The sequence below is a fragment of the Sander vitreus genome, chromosome 20, assembly GCF_031162955.1.
Source record: "Sander vitreus isolate 19-12246 chromosome 20, sanVit1, whole genome shotgun sequence".
Classification (NCBI taxonomy): domain Eukaryota; kingdom Metazoa; phylum Chordata; class Actinopteri; order Perciformes; family Percidae; genus Sander; species Sander vitreus.
The window spans coordinates 190,760-212,143 of record NC_135874.1 but is presented as its reverse complement, the minus strand read 5'-3'; the positions used below and the strand labels follow the sequence as shown (position 1 = coordinate 212,143).

Below are 21,384 nucleotides of genomic sequence, written 5' to 3'. Positions count from 1 at the left end.
ACCCAACCAAAGGCCTTTCAATGCATTATACTGTCTTGGCTTCATTCTCCCTCATCTACTGCATTGTAGTATTCAACATGCTTAGCTTGTGTTGGATTTGGCTGGGAGAAAGACTTCTTTCATATTCATTCTTCAAACCGTGGGGGTGAATTCCCCTGCTGTTTGTACCTAGTGAAACATAAAAAGAGGCTAATTTGAACACAATGTTGGCCCATCAGGTAGAGGCTGAACATGAGCCCTGTAGAAGATGCCACCAGATGATAAATTACGAAAGCAGCACAGGATCCTGTGTGGGAACAGCTGAGTTATTCATTATGCAAATATGCTAAATTGAATGAAATTGTCTGCACTCACCAGTGTCTACCTACTACAATGATGAGCATCCAGTGGGATCTGACATGCAAAGACAGCTTTCACGGGTTAAGGATACGTGTAATTTCTCCGTTGGGCCTGTCACTTTACGCAGCAGTGTGAAATCTGAGAAATCCCAGTGAAATTTAAACATGAACAATTTTTTTTTTATTTGGATAACTTTCAGATACTGTTAAACGAGGAAGGTTGGCACTAATAGTCAAACCGCTTTGTCATGTTTGCTGTGTTCATAGTCGTAGCTGTGTCACCAGTGCCTGGCCTGTAGCCTCTGATTCAAACACTATCGTACCACTGCTTATGTTAATGTCAGCTGTGGAGTTAATAAACATGGTAATGTATGCGCATGGGCCCCGCTCCCAGAACGTAGACCCGCAGTGACATATGTTTCCTGAAATGAGTTATGGCACAAATAAAATGGCCCCTGAGGCCTCTCTGTTGGATAGCAACACATCGGTGTCTGTGTCAGCAAGCAAGGTGGCCATTTTGGATGCTGGCAACCGGCCACAGCCCCAGCTGGATGAAGACACATTACTCATTACAGCACAGAAGAGAATAAGTGAGAGAGATTGCTTTAGTAAAGAGAGGAAATCAAAGTTCCCACTCTAACATCTCTGTCCAACTGTCAACTGCAGAGGGAGCCAAGCCTTTAGTTGAAACAGGCTTGTACTAGGGACAGACCTCTTTAAATATTTGATCAGATTTGATCAAGAAGCCTCCTTGTTTTCCGATCTTCTTCCGTTTTGATTGATGCAGAGTCATGTCACACTCCCTGCAGTTCTTGGTGTCTCCCCTCTGACATAAAAACTGTTTTCATCCACTAATTACTCCCAATCACTTCCCTTTTGCCTTTTTTTGCCTTAGAATCCTGGTAAGATAGTGTCAATGAAACTCAACAAATGTATCATATAAAGTGATGATGGAATAACTGCTGTGGAGATGTACATTAAGCAAAATGTAAAATGAGAAAATTTAGTATAGGTTGACCCATCCCATTATTCCCACTATAATATTTATTTATATTTTTTGCCTGGCCTTAATTAGTCTGTGTTGGAACAATAACTTACTCAAAAGTTAAGTTTAGAATTGCTTTTAATGTTTAATGTTTGTACTGTGCTACCTTGTAAATCAGTGTTTCCGCTGAAGATTTTGGGGTGACAGATTATGCTGAAACAGCTAGAAAAAGTTGTGAACAGTAGCGTTACTTAAGTGAATACAACGTGTAGTTTCTTGTACAGTTTGCTTTATTTGCAATTGTTTCTTAAAAGCATCATATGTCTTACAATTACATTCAAGGACATAGTGTCCTTTCTCTCACTGAAAAGAGTCTTTGGATCAGAATAAAATCTGTTTTACTACTGTGAATAGTGCTGGGCAGTATACCGTCTTAACTGGTATACCGTTTTTTTATTTCCCATATTACAGTATATGAATTGCCATATACCATTACACAGGTCGATAGCCGTGAAGAACGCTTCGGGCCGAGGTGAGTGGAAAGTGAATAGAGAAGGGGAACCCTGTTAACTGCGTACCTTTCTCACTTATGGTTGTAGCTTTATAAAACAACTTAAAAGGTGAAATATGTAATATATTTACTGTATGAAATCCAAAAATAACCACAATAAGTCATCAGATATTAAGGAAACATGCTAAGTTGAAATACTATCTTTTGTGACTACAATGCTAAAGCCAGCATTTTCTCTTTAGAAATTTCTGTTCTGTGACGGAATGTCTGTTTGTGTTTTGGCCTGTGTGTTGGTATCAACGGCCCATTTTGACAGCCCGGCCGGGTTGGCAGATATACCTGTAAAAATGCAAACCCAGCCATGGAAGCAGAAAACAAAGAAACGGGATCAACAGAGATAGATTCTACCCAACCTAAAAAACCGTGGCATGTATCTAAACAGTTGCATGACCAGAGACGTAATAAAACCCTGGTAAATATGGAGATGTATTTGAAAGATGGAGACAGCTTAGAGCCCCAAAAGGACATCGCGTTGAGCTTCAGGCTAATTTATCATGGCTACTACGGGCATTTTCAGTCATTTCAACATTTGGGTACTCACACTGAATTATATACTGTAGAGTACTCAAGTAAGTTGCTCGCAAAAACAATTGAGACACAGCCAGTGAAGTGAATCCGACTGGTCCTGGCTAACACCACCATGCTAACACGCGATAACGGCTAACGTTACAGGAGGACCAACAAACGGTGAGTAATTTTAAGCTAAATAAGGGTGGCTGTAAGTCGGGTAGACAGGACTGGGAGTTTACTGTGTTTTAGTGGTTGTTGCCATAATTTTAAGCCGAGAAAGTGCCGTCTGTCAATCGGTAGATAGGCTTGTGAGGTCATGATGTTTTAGCGCTTGTTGCAGTAATTTTAAGGCGAGATAGGGTGGCTGTCAGTCGGGTACAGAGTTCCGCGTGAGCACGGGCTTTTATGACTGTCAACATAGCCAGCATGTAACGTAATTTAGCCACTGTTGTTGCAAGTCGTGCTAACATCACTCTATCACACTCAGACTACATTGTGCAAGTGTGCTAACTTATAACACAATAACCTCTGCTGGTTAAATTTATACTTTAACCAGTCCCTCCAGGAATTTGCGATGTCGCAATCGACAGTATTACGACTTGCAATTTTGTCCAATAACCAGAGCTCCCCGCGACTGAAACACACACAACAACTCATCGCCTTTTGCCTTTCTTCTATATGTATAGTGTGCTGAGATATAGCCTACACTGACAACTATGTGAAAGACAACAGGGGCCTGTTGCACAAAAGTAGAATGAAGAATTCCAGGATAACTGAAAAAGCGCAGCTTGACTTAGTGTGGTCCGCTCATCGCGGCTTAATCAGGTGCACGTTTGCCGAGCCAGGATGAGAAGGTGAAGCTACGTCAAGCCAGGTGTAGATAGCTGGGATAAGTGCACGTTCACGGCTTTCTTAAACAGACCACGGTATCGATCACAGATTTACTGATGCTACAATGGAGAAGACGCGTGCGGCATATGTTTAATCTGCTGAGCAGCAGCTGTTAATGGAAAATTACAAGGAGGTGAAACATATAATATGCAAAAAGGGAAATACGGCTGTTATCAGACAGACAAAACAATGCGTAAGGATTTAAAAAGATCTACTTAGGGCCTACTAGTCACTGCACATTTTTACAAAGTTTTAATATGCTTGTTTTGTGTTAGTTTTATTGCTGTTGTCTGTTTTTATATGCTAAATGTGCTGGTTTTACTGTAAAGTGTCTTTGAGTAGCCTGTAAAGCACTATATAAATAAAATGTTTTATTATTTAGCCTACTTTGCCTTAAAAGTGAGCAGAGGTCATTCATGTTCCTCAGGCAATTTACCCTAAGGACTAGGCTTAATTTCAAACCCTTATTCATAATGAGAGAATATGTTTTACAACCATATCCACAAATCTCTATAAGCTATAATTCTAAATATCTTTCTACAATTAATGTTCATACAGAACAAACATGATTGGACAAAAACTAGAAAAAGAAGTGACTTCAATACACACTGTAAGCATATCTGTAAAACAATATAGCCTATTATTCATGTTTTTTCTCACTCCCAAGCTCCAAGATGCGTGGCAGCACCAAAATAAAAAGATTAAGAAGCTTTGTGGCATTCCAACACATTCTCACTCCCATCTCGTAAAAAATACGGACGTTTGGTCAGGTGCCAATGTCGTCGTTATTGACACTAAAAGTCTCCTTTAGAGTCCGCTGCACGGTGTGGGAGGATCCCCCTGCCTCTCCATGTTGCACGGGGCATATTCACGGGGAGAGCAGCGGAGGAAAAGCCCCTTTCCTCCGCATTGTCCCACTTTATCTACGGTGCATGTGAAACCATTTCTTACCATCCAAACAACTGCAATAGTAGGATTTAAATCAAACTTGTGACGGCAATAGTGACAAGTAATGCATGTTAATAAAAATAAAGCAGAACACATTCAGAAGACAACGGAATAACTGTTAAACACGTTTATTTTGGATCAGAGCAGCAGCTGATTTAACACGTCAGACTCCAGGATTAATCTTAGCCTGGCTGTTAGCCTGCTCTGGAGCAGGCTAGCTACAAAGAATAAATCTCCATGGTTACTTGGCTGGGTTTAATTCAACCTGCTTTTGTGCAACCAAATCAAAGCTAAATTCATCCAGGATAACTTGAATATCCCAGCTTAATCCCTTATCCTGGTTTTGTGCAACAGGCCCCAGAACATGGATTTTAGTAAAAATCTCCTTGACACGAAGCAAGTTTGCAGGTTTACATATAATTCAAACTGAACAATCATGATCTTGCCATGTTATTATGGGTATTTACTTCCATAATTGTTGGATTCAGAATGGCTTGATGGCATGTTAAGATCCATCCATCCATCCTGTGTTATATTGTAATATTGAAGTACCCCTTAATGACAAAAAAAAGTAAGAGTTAGCTGAAGTTGCTGCCATACTAGTTATTACTTGTTTTCAGCTCTTACTGGACTAATGCTGCTCCTACCTGTAAGTGGTTGACAAAGATGTTGCAAACACAATTACGTCAACATGAAGTGAATAGAAAAATCCCATTGCCGCAAAATATGAATAAAACAAGACAAATATATTTATATATAAATATATTTTTTAAGATTAGGCATTTTTAGGCCTTTATTCTTGACAGGACAACTTAGACATCAAAGGGGAGAGAGTGGGGGAATGACCTTCAGCAAAGGGCCGCAGGTCGGAACCGAACCTGCGGCTGCTGCGTCGAGAACTGAGCCTCTGTATATGGGTGCGTGCTCTACCAGGTGAGCTGCCCAGGCGCCTGCTTATATATAATTTAAGCAGGATAATCCAATGTAACCCTTGTGGTTACAAAGCATAACACCATCAGCAGATGTTAGTTTTTTATGGCTCATCATGGAAAATCTCAGTTTGGTTATGCACGTACTGCCTGAATCTCTATGTGCACTTATGCCAGCCTGCCTTGACAAAATCCCAAGTACCCATGATGCATGATGAACTTTTGTTTTGCCATAGCACCAACTGGATGTAATATTTGGCCAGGAAACAGATTATCTTTGGTAAAACGACATATTGCACAAGCTGGCCTTTCAGCAGTTTCACTCTCTCTGCTCTCCAAATCCATGCACAGTGTGAATGCATATGTCACAAATGGTGCTGAAAACAGCATGGCACAACTCACTACTCGACAATATCCAACATGAGAATGCATACACGTGTTAAAAAAGAAGCCAAACGGAAATTATGCTAAAGCTGCTCCCCTGACTCCAGAGCTGCCTGGCAGTGCTCATCAGTGTCACTTCTTCTCCTGCCACTCCATGACGGAGGAGGGCTGATTCATTCTGCTGCCCTCTTTGTAGACAGAGGGGTTATATTACCATCTTTTCAAGGATAATGACATCCCCCACAGATACAGGAAGAAATTAAACTGAAAGCACACCTTAATTAAAAAAACATTAATAAGAAAGAAGAGAAAAGTCTTTGAATTACAGGGGATAAATTTGAGTTGACTGTGGAAGTTCTCTCTCTTTCTCTCTCTCTCTATATATATATATATATATATATATATATTTGCATTTACAGAAATATACCACCTGTTTGTCGATGACTCATTGAGACCTGCTTCTTTTATCCCTCAAGTATGAAAATGTGCCCTACTAGAAATCAGATATTGAGAATCCGAACCTAATGGCAGACAGAAAAGCTGAGAATTCAACAATTGGACCTCAAAGGCTGTGAGTGAACATTCATAGTGTACACTGAACTGAAAGGCATATCAGATGTAGCAGTCAATTTTTGGCTGAAAATGACTTTTCCACATTATACATACATTTCTCATACAGTCATTGTGAACGGAGTTTTCATTGGAAAGGCCTGAGCAGAATCTGTTTGCCAGAAAATCAATAAATCGATCAATTGATTTTTTGTCACCTGAAATAATATAAAAATACATTTTCAGTGAAATTTAATAATGTTTATTCAAATTATGCAATAAAACCATAATGATAAAATATATATATATATGTGTGTGTGTGTAGGGAGTCTTAGGCAGTGAATCCTGTTTGGTGCTTTTTCTGTATCAATGTGATCAATTGTAAGATAGATAATTGGCAATATATAAATGTGTAAAAATTACTGAATTACACATTTGACACAACAAATTGAAAAGATAGGAGTTTTTTTTTAATTTCTAGATCTTTAAACTGTAAATTAAGTTAAACTTAAAAGTCTCGAGTATGTTCTGTGTATGTCAATGAGAAGAAATTTACAAGAAAAATGGAAGAACAAAAAACTGCTGCAGCCTGCTTTGACCCAAAGTAAGTCACAAGCCTTTCATATTTTGGAAGGGTCTTCAGCCTTAGTTGTGATTGCAAATCACAAGAAAACATTTAGAGGTCATTTTACGATATTTTTGTTGTTATCTGGCCACTTCCTGCTTTGTTCAGTATCTCCTGTGTTTGCCCCTTCAATTTTCAAATTGCAAAACGCCAATTGAAAGAATGTGATTAGCTAATCGTGAAGACAACATTAACATTTATTATTCCTCTTTTTTATTATTATATTTAACTTTTTTTTCATAAGATAAATGCTGGAATAATGTTACATATCCCAGATTGTTTACAGAAATGTCTGTTTTTAGTGGATCCTTCATTTATTTTTTATTACTTTATTTAACATGATCGTAGAAGGTGCAATATGTAGCTAAAAAAGAAATCGAATCGGAATATCTGGCAGGAAAATCGCAATTAGATTTTTTTCCCCAAATCGTTCTGCCCTAAATCACACACGGATTAACTTAATTCTAGTGAATTTTAGAATGTCTTTTGTAATACTCTGCAGAGTAACTCAGGAGCTTTTGTTTGAAATAAAGGTCCTTATTATATCACCATCTTGATCTCCTTGAATAATTCATTAAGTTAAGTAAGTCGTACATAGAGAAATCCACGACATCATCATATAAAAAGGAAACATTGCCACAGAACAATATATCTACAACACAATCAGTGATTTGCAAAACTAGCCAAAATGGTCAATACACCCAGAATTAAAGGTTTAGGTACTTTGGTTATAAACTGCATACTGCTGCGCAGACTGGGTCTGTGTCGTGTGGGGAGCAATTTTTTTACTGTTTGAACTACGTATACCAAACCATTTCATTAACACACACACCCATGCAGACAACACTGGGGAGTATGCAGTCAAGGGAAAAGACCAATGAGAAAGACAGCACAATGCCTTGCCTCCAGCAGCCTCTAAAAGGCTGTCATAACAACTAGTTTGAAAGCAAACTCCATGCTTTGTACTATTATAACAGCTGCATTATCAGCTGCATTAGGAGTATGGCTTGGTTATGAAATGAAATGGGGACAGAATGTCAGACATATCCACTCCTGCTTTATTTGCCCTTTTTCCTGCTTGCTGCGAAGCATAGGTGCAGGGACAAGCACATGCGCTTACCTTCAGAGACTAACTAGACTAGAGCAAACTGTGAGCCTGCCATAAACCACAATCCAAATCAAACAATCAAACTATAAACCCAAAGAAATACAAAGAGAACCAAATCCAATAAAAACTAAATAGAAAGCATACATTTAACATTACAGCATATGTTTTGTCTAGACTATACATGAATCAGCCGTGAGTGCTTGGGCATTCACTTTGAGTATTCAAGTAATGAAGCCCCAACAGAATTGAATTAGTAAAAAAGAATTATTCTTTGTTGCAAATCTCTATGAGCACCTGAAATTACTTAACAACTTAACTTCAACACATAATAAAACATTGAACATGAATATTTTCAAAATGTGTTGCCCAATAACTAGGACAGGTGTTCTTTTCTTGTTACATGAGATTCTAAGTTTTGAAAGTAGAAGTTCAATGCCACTGTATGGAGAAATTAAGTTCAGGTTTAAGTTGCCTCAGACAATGGTTAGATTTGATATTTTTCTAACTTTCTGAGAGATAAATTGTTAAACATAATTTATCAGTTTTTCTACAAAAACATTGTTTGTAATTAGGGCTTCAGCTATCGATTATTTTAGTAATCGAGTATTCTACCGATTATTCCATCGATTAATCGAGTAATCGGATAAGCAATACTTCTGTTTTATTGAAGAGCAATAATATACTATAGTTTGATTTAATTTTCGGAAAAAGCAACATTTTTATTGCCTACATTGCTTACAATATTATCTCAAAAAACTGAACATATTAAGTGCATTAAGTGCCATATTACATTATTTTTAAAGAAAACAACCTCAAACTAAACATTACCTTGAGTTGTGCAACTTAACTTTTCTGAACTCCAAGTTTCAAGCTGAGACTGATCTGTATATAGGCCTATATGTAAATATTAGTTATACTCAACCTATTTTCATTTATATATTTGATTACATTGTCACACAGCTCTGTTACACTTATGCTAGTAGATCGTTGATCAGCTGTTTCTCTGTGAAGAGAGAGAGTGAGAGAAAATGGTGCGCAACAATCAGCTGTTTTTCCGGCTCTGTAGATCAAATTGTGGTCACCACTACGTACTTTCTTCTCTTTGTTTTTGATAGTTGTTGTGTTTGGTGTAGTTTCATCATGCATACGACTCTGTGATTTACTTTTGTCGGGTCCGCTTCGTGGAATGGATGATTAAGTTAGACTCAATGTTTTCTGTTGAGATGCTGAAGCATTGACGACGTGCTATTATTGTGGTAAGCGAGTTCGATTTTGCAGTAGACACACTGTACAGAGTTTTCGTTTTAATTACGTTTGAACTGATTCCAAACTTTGGACACTTTCTGTCGTTTTCTCCAGCCTGTCTCTTCTCTTAGCCCCTTACGCTCTTTCTTCATTTTGTAATCAGTCTTCATGGCATGTGTCGCCAGCAGTGTCAGCCCGGTGTGCTACAGTAATATTCCTCCGTGCGGACACACCGTGAGCGATACAATGCTGGTAACATTAATTAAACGAAGCTTCGAGGCAAATCATTTTGCATCAAAGATTTTTAGTAATCAAATTATTCGAGTTACTCGAGGAATCATTTCAGCCCTATTTGTAATATAGCAAATTTAACCAAAATAGTATTTAAATCAAAAAAGATCTGATAAAAAATAATAGTAATAATACGATTTAGAAAGAAATATGCTATCCACACTGCGGACACAAGACAACAGTCATTACTGCAAAATGTTGTAGTTGAGGTAAATATTTGTCGGGAAAAATGCAGAAAAATGTATGTGCTCAATTTATGCTCAAATACAAGCACAAAAATGCGTATAGAACACTAAAAGGACTGCTTGTTGCATGTTGCAATATGTTGTATCTATTCAATAAATGTATCTTACTCAGCGCTAAAGGCAAGGTTAATAGTGCAGCAACAGCCAGGACCAAAACACTACTGGGGATGGGGCCTGCTGATGCTAAAGGTATAGACACACTAAACGTAAGTTCTACAAATAACTCAGTTTCACATTCACTGATATTTAAGCCCCAATGACGGACGGATTTAAGCATGCATTTCCAGTTTTGCCGTAATCTCCAGCAAGCTCCGGCGGACTTGCAGGTCACAACCGGTTACCATTATATTTGAGACTGAGTATATGAACTTACCTCCTTGCTGAGGTCTTCTCTAATGACCTGCTTGACCTCCTCCATGCTGCTTTGAGGAGCGCGGCTGTGGAGCACCTTCAGTGTGGATGTGTACTCCTGAGGCAGCAAGTAGTCTAGAGCACCGAGATGCTGGCCCACCTTGATAAAAGTACCCCGGTTGGCACAGCACAAGTCTCGAAGACGCTCCGCCGACCTCAGATGCACCTACAGGTGATGGACAAAGAAAAAAAAGAAAAAGTCAGAAACAGGATACAAAGTCTCAAGGACAGCAGGAAAGACTGTGGGGTTCATTAAAATAGTGCACTAATCAGATCTCATGGCATTCTGACATGAAATATCTGATATGCAATTTTAACATTTTGACCTGAGGATGGATCGTTCAGAAAGTTTTATTTCAATATGTCTACTGAGACAGCCCTGTTAATCAAAATGACAGCAATGGTCATTTGTACAACCAGCTTAATATGACTTTCAACCACACAATGATTCAAAGCAGGAGATTGAGAGTGTGTTGTTCTAATAAGAACAGGAGGGAAAAGATCTGTGTGTACTACAATTTAAGAGCTTGGAAAGACTGGAAAGAATTTATTCCCTTATTCTAATACAGCACATCTGTAAAACTGTATATATATATTATAGATAACTGTGTGTCATCAGCATATGAGTGATATGAAATGTTGTATTGCTGAATGATGGACCTAAGTGGGAGCATATACAAGTTAAACAACAGTGGACCAAGACCCTTGTGGGACACCATATGGAATTCTGACTTTATCGATTACAAAGTTTCCAAAAGACACAGAAAAAGATCTATCAGTAAGGTAAGAAGTAAGCCAGTTCAGAACTGTGCCTCTAAGGCCTAAACAGCGTTCAAGGCGCTGAAGAATTATATAGTCCATTGTGTCACTGAGGTCGAGAATTACGAGAATAGAAAGTTTATGGTTGTCTGAGCTAATTTAATTCATTGACAACTCTGACCAGGGCAGGACAAATTGTTATATGACAGATACTGTACATATGTAATGGTAATTGGTAATTGATAAACAAGCTTTTAAAAAAAATTTCCCAGGAATGAAAGGTTTGAGACTGGTCTATAGTTCTCATAAACAAATGGATCTGGGTTACTCTTTTTCAATCATGGTGCAACTAAAGCATGTTTGAAACATTTGGGGAAATTCCAGAGAGTAGGGAGGTATTAACAATATTTGGACATCATCTACCAAACAGCTGAAAACATTCTTGAACAACTTAAGGCATTAGGTCAAGAGCACATGTTGCAAAATTTAACTACTGCACCACTTCTTGTAGTTCACTATGTTGTATAGGCGGGAAGATGGAGAGAGTGCAGGCAACATGGCACTAAGTGGAAGAAGAGTAGTCACACCCACCAGCAGAGGAAGCCACAATAATATTCCTAATGTTGGAAATTTTGTATTTAAAGAATGAAGCAAATTCATTACATTTCTCTAAAGTATGGAGCTCAGAAGGTATTGGTCTAAGAGGATTAACCAGTTTATCAATTGTGCTAAACAGAAACTTAGAATTATTTAAATTTGTGATAATCAATTGAGAAAAGTAATGCTGTCGGACATTTTAATTTCTTTATTATATTTGTAGTGCATGTCCTTATAGATATTATAACCAACCTGCAATTTGATCTTACACCACTTGTGCTCATATATGTGGCAGGTTTTTGTATTTGTTACTTCATGCTTATAAAGGATTTATTAATCACAAGGATAAAAATGGTGATCAATGGAGGCTAACTCACCCTTGACCTTGGAGATAAACGAAGATGTAACCAAGTATACCTCAGTTTCTCCAGGAATGACACCAGTGAGGAGGTAAGCATCCAGGAATAGTGAGAACTAAAAGATGAAAAGCCCATGAAAGTGCTAAAAGCTTAAAGGTCCAATATGTAATATATGTACTGTAATAAATCCAAAAATGACACCAATGCCTCATCAGATATTAAGGAAACATGTTAAGCTGAAATACTATCTTTTCTGACAACAATGCTAATGTCAGTATTTTTTCTTTTTGAAATTTATGTTCCGTGACGGAATTTATGTTTATGTTTTGGCCTGTGTGTTGTTATCAACTGCCCAGTTTGACAGCCAGGACGGGTTGCCAGTACCTGTAAAAACGTAAACCCAGCGCGCTGTTGCTGTAACGTTAGTACAGCCATGAAAGCAGCATACAAGTGAACGAGATCAACGGAGATAGATTCTACATGACATAAAAAAACGGCATGTTTCTAACAGTTGCGTGACCAGAGATGTAACAAACCCCGGGTAAATATTGGAGATGTATTTGAAAGATGGAGACATCTTAGAGCCCAAAAGGACACGGAGTTGGCTAATTTACTCCTAAACAGGTAAGCATTAGCTTCGGGCTAATTTATCACAGCTACAAGGGACGGGCATTTTATGTAATTTAAACATTTGTGTACTCACATTGAATTATATAGCTCGAGTACCCGAGTTGGTTACTCGCAAAAACAATTGAGACACAGCCAGTAAAGTGATCCCCTGGTCCTGGCTAACGACGCCATGCTAACCCTGCTAACTGCTAACGTTACCGGAGTAAACAGCCGTTTACAACGTGTACAATGGGGAGTTATTTTAAGCCAAGAGAGGGACGCTTTGAATCGGGAAGAGAGGACCGTGAGTTTGCAGTGTGTTTACCAATTGTTGCCGCAATTCTAAGCCAATGAAGTGTGTTCAGTCGGGTGGAATAGGGACGGCAAGGTTGTTGGGTTTTTAGCGGTTCCTACTGTAATTCTAAGCTGAAAAAGTGCCTGTCAGTTGGGTACAGAGCTCCGTGTGAGCACGGGCTTTTATGACTGTCAATATAGCCAGCATCTAACGTTAGCTACTCCGCTGTCTAACATTGTTGGATGCTGCGGTCTCAGCCTGGCAACCAACGTGAACTTCGAGTCTGGGCAGGAGGGGGCGGGAGACGACTCTCTCAGTATTTTGAATTTGTACTGCAGTAACTATTTTTAAACACTAGCTGTCGGTATTACATATTGGACCTTTAACGTTAACATCCTCAATGCAAGTAGCCTATTATATAGTGAAAACAGCTACTTCATATTACCTCATTATTATCTCATAATTACCTCATTAATATCACCATAAAACTATTGTAATGCAAATATTGCAATAAAACCATTTAAGGTTGTCATACTGTTACCAAAATATGACTTTACCATTACTTACTACAATACTGACAACACAACATTTATATAAAATATATCTAAAAATGTGCATTAAGAACAGAGGTACATAATCAAATGACAGACTGTTTTGATTAAAGGCCCTGGATGGTGGGTGTGTGTGTGTGTGTGTGTGTGTGTGTGTGTGTGTGTGTGTGCAGTATGTGGCCCCTTCCCGTCTGTCCCATTAGAACCAGCTGGAAGTGATAATGCTTATAGAGAGCTCATCTCCTGAGACCAGTACAAATGAAAAGCCGTGAAATTAACTCCCTTTAACCTCTGTAACCCCAACTACACACCATAAAAAAAGGCCCGCGCGCACACACGCACACGCACACACACACACACACACACTCCCACTGGACCATTTGACATGAGTGTCATCTGGGCAATGATGACAAAGCAATGGCAGAAAGAAGTCGCCAGAGATTACCAGATGAGCCTTGGTGCTTGAAGATGCAGTAGGAAGCCTTTTTATAAAAACTATCATGACACCATCAGAGCTTCGTACTCATGTCTGACCATATGGAACAGTATTGGTAAAAGCTTAACACATAATTGGTAGAACCGTTAATGTGGTTTATCAAACAAGAATGCATCCAAATTAGATTTTTGGGTACAACCTTGAATTCCTATCCTACTTTATTAGTATAACATACTTTATATAGCTCTTAATCCAAAACAAAAAATGTATGTCTATTTTAAGTCAATCCCAGAGGTAGCCTATCGGGGCCAGCAAAGCCTTCTCTGCTATATAATTTGATATAAAAATTATATTTTTTATGGATATAGCTATATATATATATATATATACATACATAGTGATTAACAATTTTTTAAACAACATACAAAACATACAATTCGCATCCACCCCCCCCTGGGGCTTTACCTCTTTAATTTCCTCTATATATATATATATATATAGATATATATACATAGTGATTAACAATTTTTTAAACAACATACAAAACATACAATTCGCATCCACCCCCCCCTGGGGCTTTACCTCTTTAATTTCCTCTATAGTCAAATCTGCATCAAGGAGTTCTCTTTGCGCTTTTGTCAGATTGGGAAGCCCTAGTGGCTATATGAAGGAACACTTTCCTTCATCAGTAGAAGTAGAAAATGACCTATAGAGATCAGTGTTAAATTCTTAAAAAATCTTGTTGATAGCTACATTTGCTGTAAAAACATCTCCAGAATTGGATCTAACTGCTGAAATAATGGAAGCTGATTCCCTCTGTTTTATGTATCTAGTGAGTAATTTTCCTGCTTAGTCCTGGTTAAAAATAATTTTGTCTTGCCCTGAATAAATTAAATTTAACCTTCTGAGATAGAATATTATTATATTGGTATTTTAATTGAGTGAGGTTTCTCAGGCCATCCTGTGACATTCTTTGCTGAATCTCTGTTTCAGCGCGTTTGATTTTACTTTTTAATTCTAACAGTGCTTTAGCACTATTGCACTCACAAAATGAATTATGTTGTATAATGTGCACCCTGATCACAGCCTTCAAGGCCTCCCATGCCACCCCTGAAGATGACAAGGAGGACCAATTGAACGCCAAGTAATCTTTTAGCTCAGACCTAAGCTATTCTATATTTTCTGGCTCCTGTAAAAGGGCGTAGTTAAGGTGCCACCTATAAGAGCACCTTCTCTCACTTTGAGGCAGCAGGTCTAGGCACAACACACAAATTGGGGGAAAAGAAACTTCTGACATTATTAATTGTGATAAAGTCATATTTTCAATTTAAAGTCACAATGCTGTATCTATCTGCAAATATCTGTATATCTGTATCAGTGTCTCTGTGTCCCAACTGGCAGCGGCAGATGTCCACCCACCAAGAGTCAGGGTCTGTCCAAGGTTTCTGCCTGTTTAAAGGAAGTTTTTCCTAGCCACTGTCACACCAAATACTTGCTCTTTGGGGGAAATGTGGGGTCTTTGTAAATTAAAGAACAGGGGTCTTCAAGGTTTTTTAAGCCAAGGACCCCTTAACTGTGAGAAATGGAGCAGGGACCCCTTCTTCATATATTGTATAACATTAACTTGTATATTAAACTGGCTCTACAATAATGTGTAGGGTGGCCTAAAGTATTTTTGCATACACAGTACATAGAATACTAAGCTCATGAAATAATAATTGTTGGCATGATTTTGTAAATCATGTTTTAATGTTCAGCATACATGTGGCACAGTGAATCCTTAGGCTATCTTAGAGACTACCTTACCTATAGGCCAGTAAGCCTATCATCACTATTTTTTTTCTACAAATAGGTTGATTTATATTTGCTAATAATATGTTGGATTTGTGTTAAGACAATTACATTTTTGACAAAACATTTTATAAATTATAATTTGGCAGCCCCCTGCAGTAACTCTGAGGGCCCCCTACGAGCCCCGGACAACCTGTTGAAGAGCTCTGGTCTAGAACAACTCTATCTGTTAAGTTTCCTAAAATAACTGCTGTTATGATTTGACACTACAAATAAAACTGAATTGAATGCGAGGAATAAAAACGTTTTTTCTGAGATTTTATCAAATCTGTTCTCAGGAGTTTGAATAAGCAAAATGTATTTAGTAAAATATAATCCTCATTAATATTAATAATAACAGTTCAAAGTAAATTGTAATTAAAACCAACAAAAACAACAACAAATAACATATTTGTTGTTGTTGTCTTTTTTAAAGTACTGTACAACAGCTGAGCATTAAGTGTTTATGATTTTGTTTACATTTTGTGTTGAACAAACAGCATCTGGATAAAACTATTGCCCATAATCATTGCAAGCGGATGAAACAATAGTATTATAATAGTTTGTACATTCATAATTACTCCAATTTGTTATCCTTTTAAATGAAGATTAAATGAAAAATGTATGAGCATTAATATTAATATTATTAATAATACATTGTTTACACTGCCATATGGTTGAATGACATGGTATGAAACAGACAAATCTATGCGGTTTATCCTTCGATTTGAAATGGCAGCCATTTTCAGCACGTTTACACGTTTTGTTTTCAACTGCCGATAAACTGCGAGGAAATGTGTCAGTCTTGAGGCTTTTTCACTCCTCCGTAAAGCAAATGAAAGGCGTGTTTGAATACTAGAGGTGTGACGAGATCTTGTGACATCTTGTTGCGGTTTATTGAAAGTTTATTGATAAATAGTCCCTAGAGATGAACCATCTCATTTTCAAGGGGGTCCAAAGTAAAAAGAGGTAAAAAGTTGTCTCTTGTTCACACAGATTGCTCTCTTTTTGTCTTTTTTAAAAATGAGTCGGGAAGCAGACATCAAAGTCTAACTTTACTTTTAATATCACACAAAGGAAAATGTTTTCCCCTTGTCCTAAAATGGTCATAAATGGATACTGGAGTAGCTACTTCCATGTATACTGCTGCAATGAAACGCTTGGTTACGTTGTAAACTTGGTTCTCTGAGTGAAGAGACTCTTTCCACCGTATATGGAACGGTGGATAATTAGTCTCGATCCGATAGAGAACATGGACATGCTCATATTCCTGAAAAATAACATGACTATATCTTAGGCTCAGTAGTGTCTCATACTTGAAGAAAAAAATTTGTCAGTCTATGTTTGCACTTTGATAATTGAGAGAGTACTACTTTGATTGTGGTTAGCACTTAAACAGATAAGACTAAAAAAACATGTCAATTATTTTTACTGTTTTTGTTATTTGAGGAGCCTAAAGTAGTTTAGTGAGAAGGTCACACACATCTTCAATTAGAAGTTAGAAGCTCACACCGCAGTTATTAGGTCTGAAGAGGTTAGTTATACTGGAGAGAAACCAGCCATTTGAGTTTGTGGTAAAACCCTTCACAGAATAAAAGACAATTTTTCCAGTCATTTCCTTTAAAATAGTGTTAAAATCCTGTGTTGTCTCATGATCTCAATCTTGTGTATCGTCTCGTGAGCCGAGTGTCTCATCACACCCCTATTGAGTACTGGTTTGTCAAGCACAGGTTTTCAAAATAAATCAATGACAAAAACATAGCCATGAATAATTATGTCTAATCATCTCAGTCTGATCAACAAATCAGGGATTTCAATTCAAAACAACAGAGTCTGCCTTTCCCACACCCAGATTATCAGAAGTCACATCACATGCTATTTCTGGCAGAATGTTAGGAAGCCGATTTGTGTGGGTGATCAGTGTGAAAATCTGGTATCAGTTTGCCTACGGCTCGTAGCCTAATCATCAGATTCATCATCAGTCCTCTCTCTCCTCTCTTCCAGTAATCAGTATGCTTTGTCAGATAGAGGGCTCACAGCTTGAGGATGACATCACCATGGCAATGCTGCTCACTGACAGCCTGAGGGCTACGCTGCTCTGGGATTGGCTAACGCTGGCCTCCGCCCACCATCTTCACACAGGCGTCATCCAATCAAATGGACCGCAAGCGAATTAGACACACAGGTTAATGTGTGGTACAACACAGAGACACAGAAGCTCTGCAGAATGCCTCTGGGTATCTCTACACTCATCCTCTTCACATAGTTGGCAAGGACAGTAAATAAAACGCTGGAGGAGCGTGTGTGTGTCTTATTTCCCCCTGCTTTTTTGCTTTTTGCTGGCTGCTGTTGTGTATGATTGTGTGTGTGTGTGTGTGTGTGTGTGTGTGTGTGTGTGTGTGTGTCAGTTGGCCTGTGTGTATGTGTTGTGTGTGTTCTAGAGGTAGCCTGCACCTTTAACTCCAGCCTAGAGGAAGCCTTAATGATTAAGATTAGAAACAAAAAAAGAAACAAGGTCATTAAATACTAACTATTCCTAAAAAACTTCTCAGAGTTGGGTTATATGTGCATGCTACTTATTTTCATATTTGGAAACCTAGGACACACCACAGGTTGGTCACAGAGTGCTTCTACAACTTGGAATGCCCAAAAAGACTTTTCTAGACGGCACGGAACTCTCCAGTTGCCTCTCCTTCAGCTCTGCAAAATGTATGCTGAATTGTCTATTATACAAATATGAGTTGAGCTTTAATGTGGTTAACTTTGGGACAGTGATAGCATGTAGATGAGTCCCTCATCAGGATCGGGAAATAAACCCCTGCCAGTCTCTTGCCGACTCTGCTAACCTCTGGCTGACTCTGCCGATTTTGTACCTCGCCTGGTTTGACTCTGTACAATAAAGCTCCATTACCTTTTACTCTCTGCTCTGAGCCGGGCATTTGGGTCCATTGTTGCTTCGTGATGTACACTCTGGCTAGTATAGACTCAGTTGACTCCGAGGCAGTGAGAGCAGCACTGCGTGCCCAGGGTCAGCGACTGCATCAGCAGGAAGAACAGCTTGCCAAGCTGCGGAACAAACTCATGGCTATGGCTAATCGCCAGGAGAACCAGGTAGCTGGTGTGAGCAGATCAGCCAGCTTGTTGCCCCGATTAAACTGTGAGAGATCCGTCTGCTGTCTGTGTTACTGATAGCAGTCCCGCAGCAATCGTAACCCCTGCGTCCTCTGGAGGTGGTTCTTCAGGGGAGACGGCCTCCTTCTCACTGTTTCCTCACCTCACTCGACCAGCGAGGTTTTCGGGGGAGTCTGGGGACTGCAGGTCATTCCTGACGCAATGTGAGTTACATTTTGAACTGCAAGCTGCTGCTTATCCTACTGACCGAGCTAAATATCATCTCCCATCTCACCGGACGAGCTGAGTCGTGGGCGGCTGCTGAGGGGAGCCGTAAGTCATATGTGACTCTTATCTGTCTTTCACCCGAACATTTATGCAGATATTTCAAAATATTACTCCCGGAAGGGAGGCTGCCCGTGCCTTGGTTGGATTACGGCAAGGAAATTGACGGGTTTCAGATTATGCGATTGAGCTTCGCACACTGGCAGCCGAGAGCGGCTGGAACTCGATGGAACTTTTCGATGCCTTTTTACATGGACTCTCGGCCCCCATGAAGGACCATTTGGTTCCTTTGGACTTACCGGCTGATCTGGATGCGCCGGTCGCGCTTGCCATTAAGATCGACAAACGGCTGCTAGAAAGAGAGACTACAGTGGAGCAGTTCACCTGTCGGCCAGCCGAGGGATTCAGTGTCGTCCAGGGTTTTTCAGCACACTCAAACTTCAACGCCAGATCTTGGCAGACCTGTGACTACTTCCCCCGAGGTACTGGCAGCAGAGGAGTGGATGCAGCTGGGTCAAGCTCGTCTTTCCCTAGAGGAGTGTCAGCGTCGCATCAGAGAGGGTCGCTGCATCTACTGCGCCCAGCTGGGGCACTTCATCGCTTCCTGCCCAGCAAAAGCGCCATAGACCTTCTACCAGGTACCGCTCCTCTTAAGGGGCGCCTGTCTCCTCCTGAGATGGCGGCTATGAAGGAGTACGTGGGGGGGATTGCTGGCGGCGGGAATTATTCGCCCTTCCTCCTTTCCGGCTTGGGCCGGAGTCTTCTCTGTTGGCAAAAAGGACAAGTCCCTGCGCCCTTGTATTGATTATAGGGGGCTTAACAACATAACTATTAAGAACCGGTACCCTTTGCCTCCGATTTCCACTGCATTTGAGCTCCTTCAGGGAGCTAAGATCTTCACGAAGTTGGATCTCTGTAATGCTTACCATTTGGTGAGGATCAGAAGTGGGGATTAATGGAATATGGCTTTTAACACCCCTACCGGACATTACGAGTACCTGGTCATGCCATTTGGACTCACCAACGCCCCCGCAGTTTTCCAGGCATTGGTCAATGACATTCTCAGGGACATGTTGAATATTTTTGTGTTTGTCTATCTGGACGATATTCTGATCTTCTCCCCAGAACTTCAGACACACATCCAGCATGTGCAGCTGGTGTTTCAACGCCTGATGGACCACCATCTCTACGTAAAGGGGGAGAAGTGCGAGTTTCATGTCTCCACGGTCTCCTTCCTGGGCTTTGTGGTGACCGAGGGGGAGTTCCGGATGGACCCTGAGAAAGTGAGGGCGGTTGCTGAGTGGCCCACACCAATCAACCGCAAACAGGTCCAGTGGTTCCTCAGGTTTGCCAATTTCTATCGAAAGTTTATGAGACATTTCAGTACTGTGGCTGCTTCACTTCATGATCTAACCTCTGTCAAAGTGCCATTCCAGTGGTCTCCATCAGCGGAGCAGGCCTTTGTCCATCTGAAGAGAAGTTTCTCCACTGCTCCAGTACTGGTCCTACCGGACCCACAACAGCAGTTCGTGGTGGAGGTGGACGCCTCCGATGTGGGTGTTGGGGCCATCCTGTCTCAGTGTGCTTCACAGGATGAGAGGCTTCATCCATGCACCTTACTTCGTGGTGCAACAACGATTCTGGTGGCTGTCGATGGAAAAGGAGATCGGTGAGTATGTTGCTGTTTGTCCAGTTTGTGCCCAGAATAAAACCTCCTGTCAAGCGTCTGTTGGTCTCCTGCAACCCTTGCCTGTCCCCAAGCGCCCATGGTCGGACATTTCCCTGGACTTTGTCACTGGATTACCTCCCTCTGAAGTTAATACTGCTGTTCTTACGGTGGTAGACAGGTTCTCCAAGATGGTACATTTTATTCCTCTGCCTGAGTTACCCTCTGCCAAGGAAACGGCAGAGGTTATGCTGTCTCATGTTTTCTAACGTTACCTTTGGATAATGCTAAATTTCATTTTTGTTTCAAACCAAGGGGGAGGGGGGGGCCAAGGGTCTAAGGCAAGCTAAACTGACTTGTATAATATCACCATGCCATGACCGAACTAGAGTTGAGCTTTTCCACTAAAAAGCCAATACCTCTAAAAATATATTTAAAAAACACCATCGCATGGAGGCCCTTGGTGGTTAGGGGGCCTATTGCAGTTGCTTATAATGCATACAGGGAAAAATGGGCCTAATGCAGACCATGGTAAAAATCAGACAGTAAGTGGCTATTTCCACAGCGCATTAACTGACATTCTTACACTATGGGGGAACTAAAGATTAAGCTGAAATTGCATAGCTATCCAACCAGCACCAGAAAGTGAAGAAAAAGGTTTTTTTAAGATTAACAGTTTTTATTGACTCACAACCAGTGATGGAGTACTGGAGTCCTGGGTTCGGACTTGAGTCTCTATTCTCTGGACTCGAGTCCGACTCGAGAATCTATCCTCTGGAATCGTGACTTGACTTGGACTCACGGACTGAGGACTCGAGACCTGACGTGGACTCGAGGATATTTCTGACTTAATATG

The 21,384-nt window shown here is 40.0% G+C and overlaps 1 protein-coding gene across 8 annotated transcripts in view; it reads right to left on the bottom strand.

Moving 5' to 3' along the window:
• Positions 1-21,384, bottom strand: part of adck1 (aarF domain containing kinase 1) — a 146,461-nt gene that overhangs the window by 72,410 nt on the left and 52,667 nt on the right. For 7 of the 8 annotated variants that reach the window (XM_078277590.1, XM_078277591.1, XM_078277588.1 and 4 more), the window contains one exon: positions 9,993-10,196. In XM_078277590.1, coding sequence (XP_078133716.1) covers positions 9,993-10,196 — 204 coding nt within the window. Of the gene's footprint in view, positions 1-9,992; positions 10,197-11,763; positions 11,861-21,384 lie in introns of all 8 variants that reach the window. The other variant, XM_078277593.1, reaches the window with a different exon arrangement.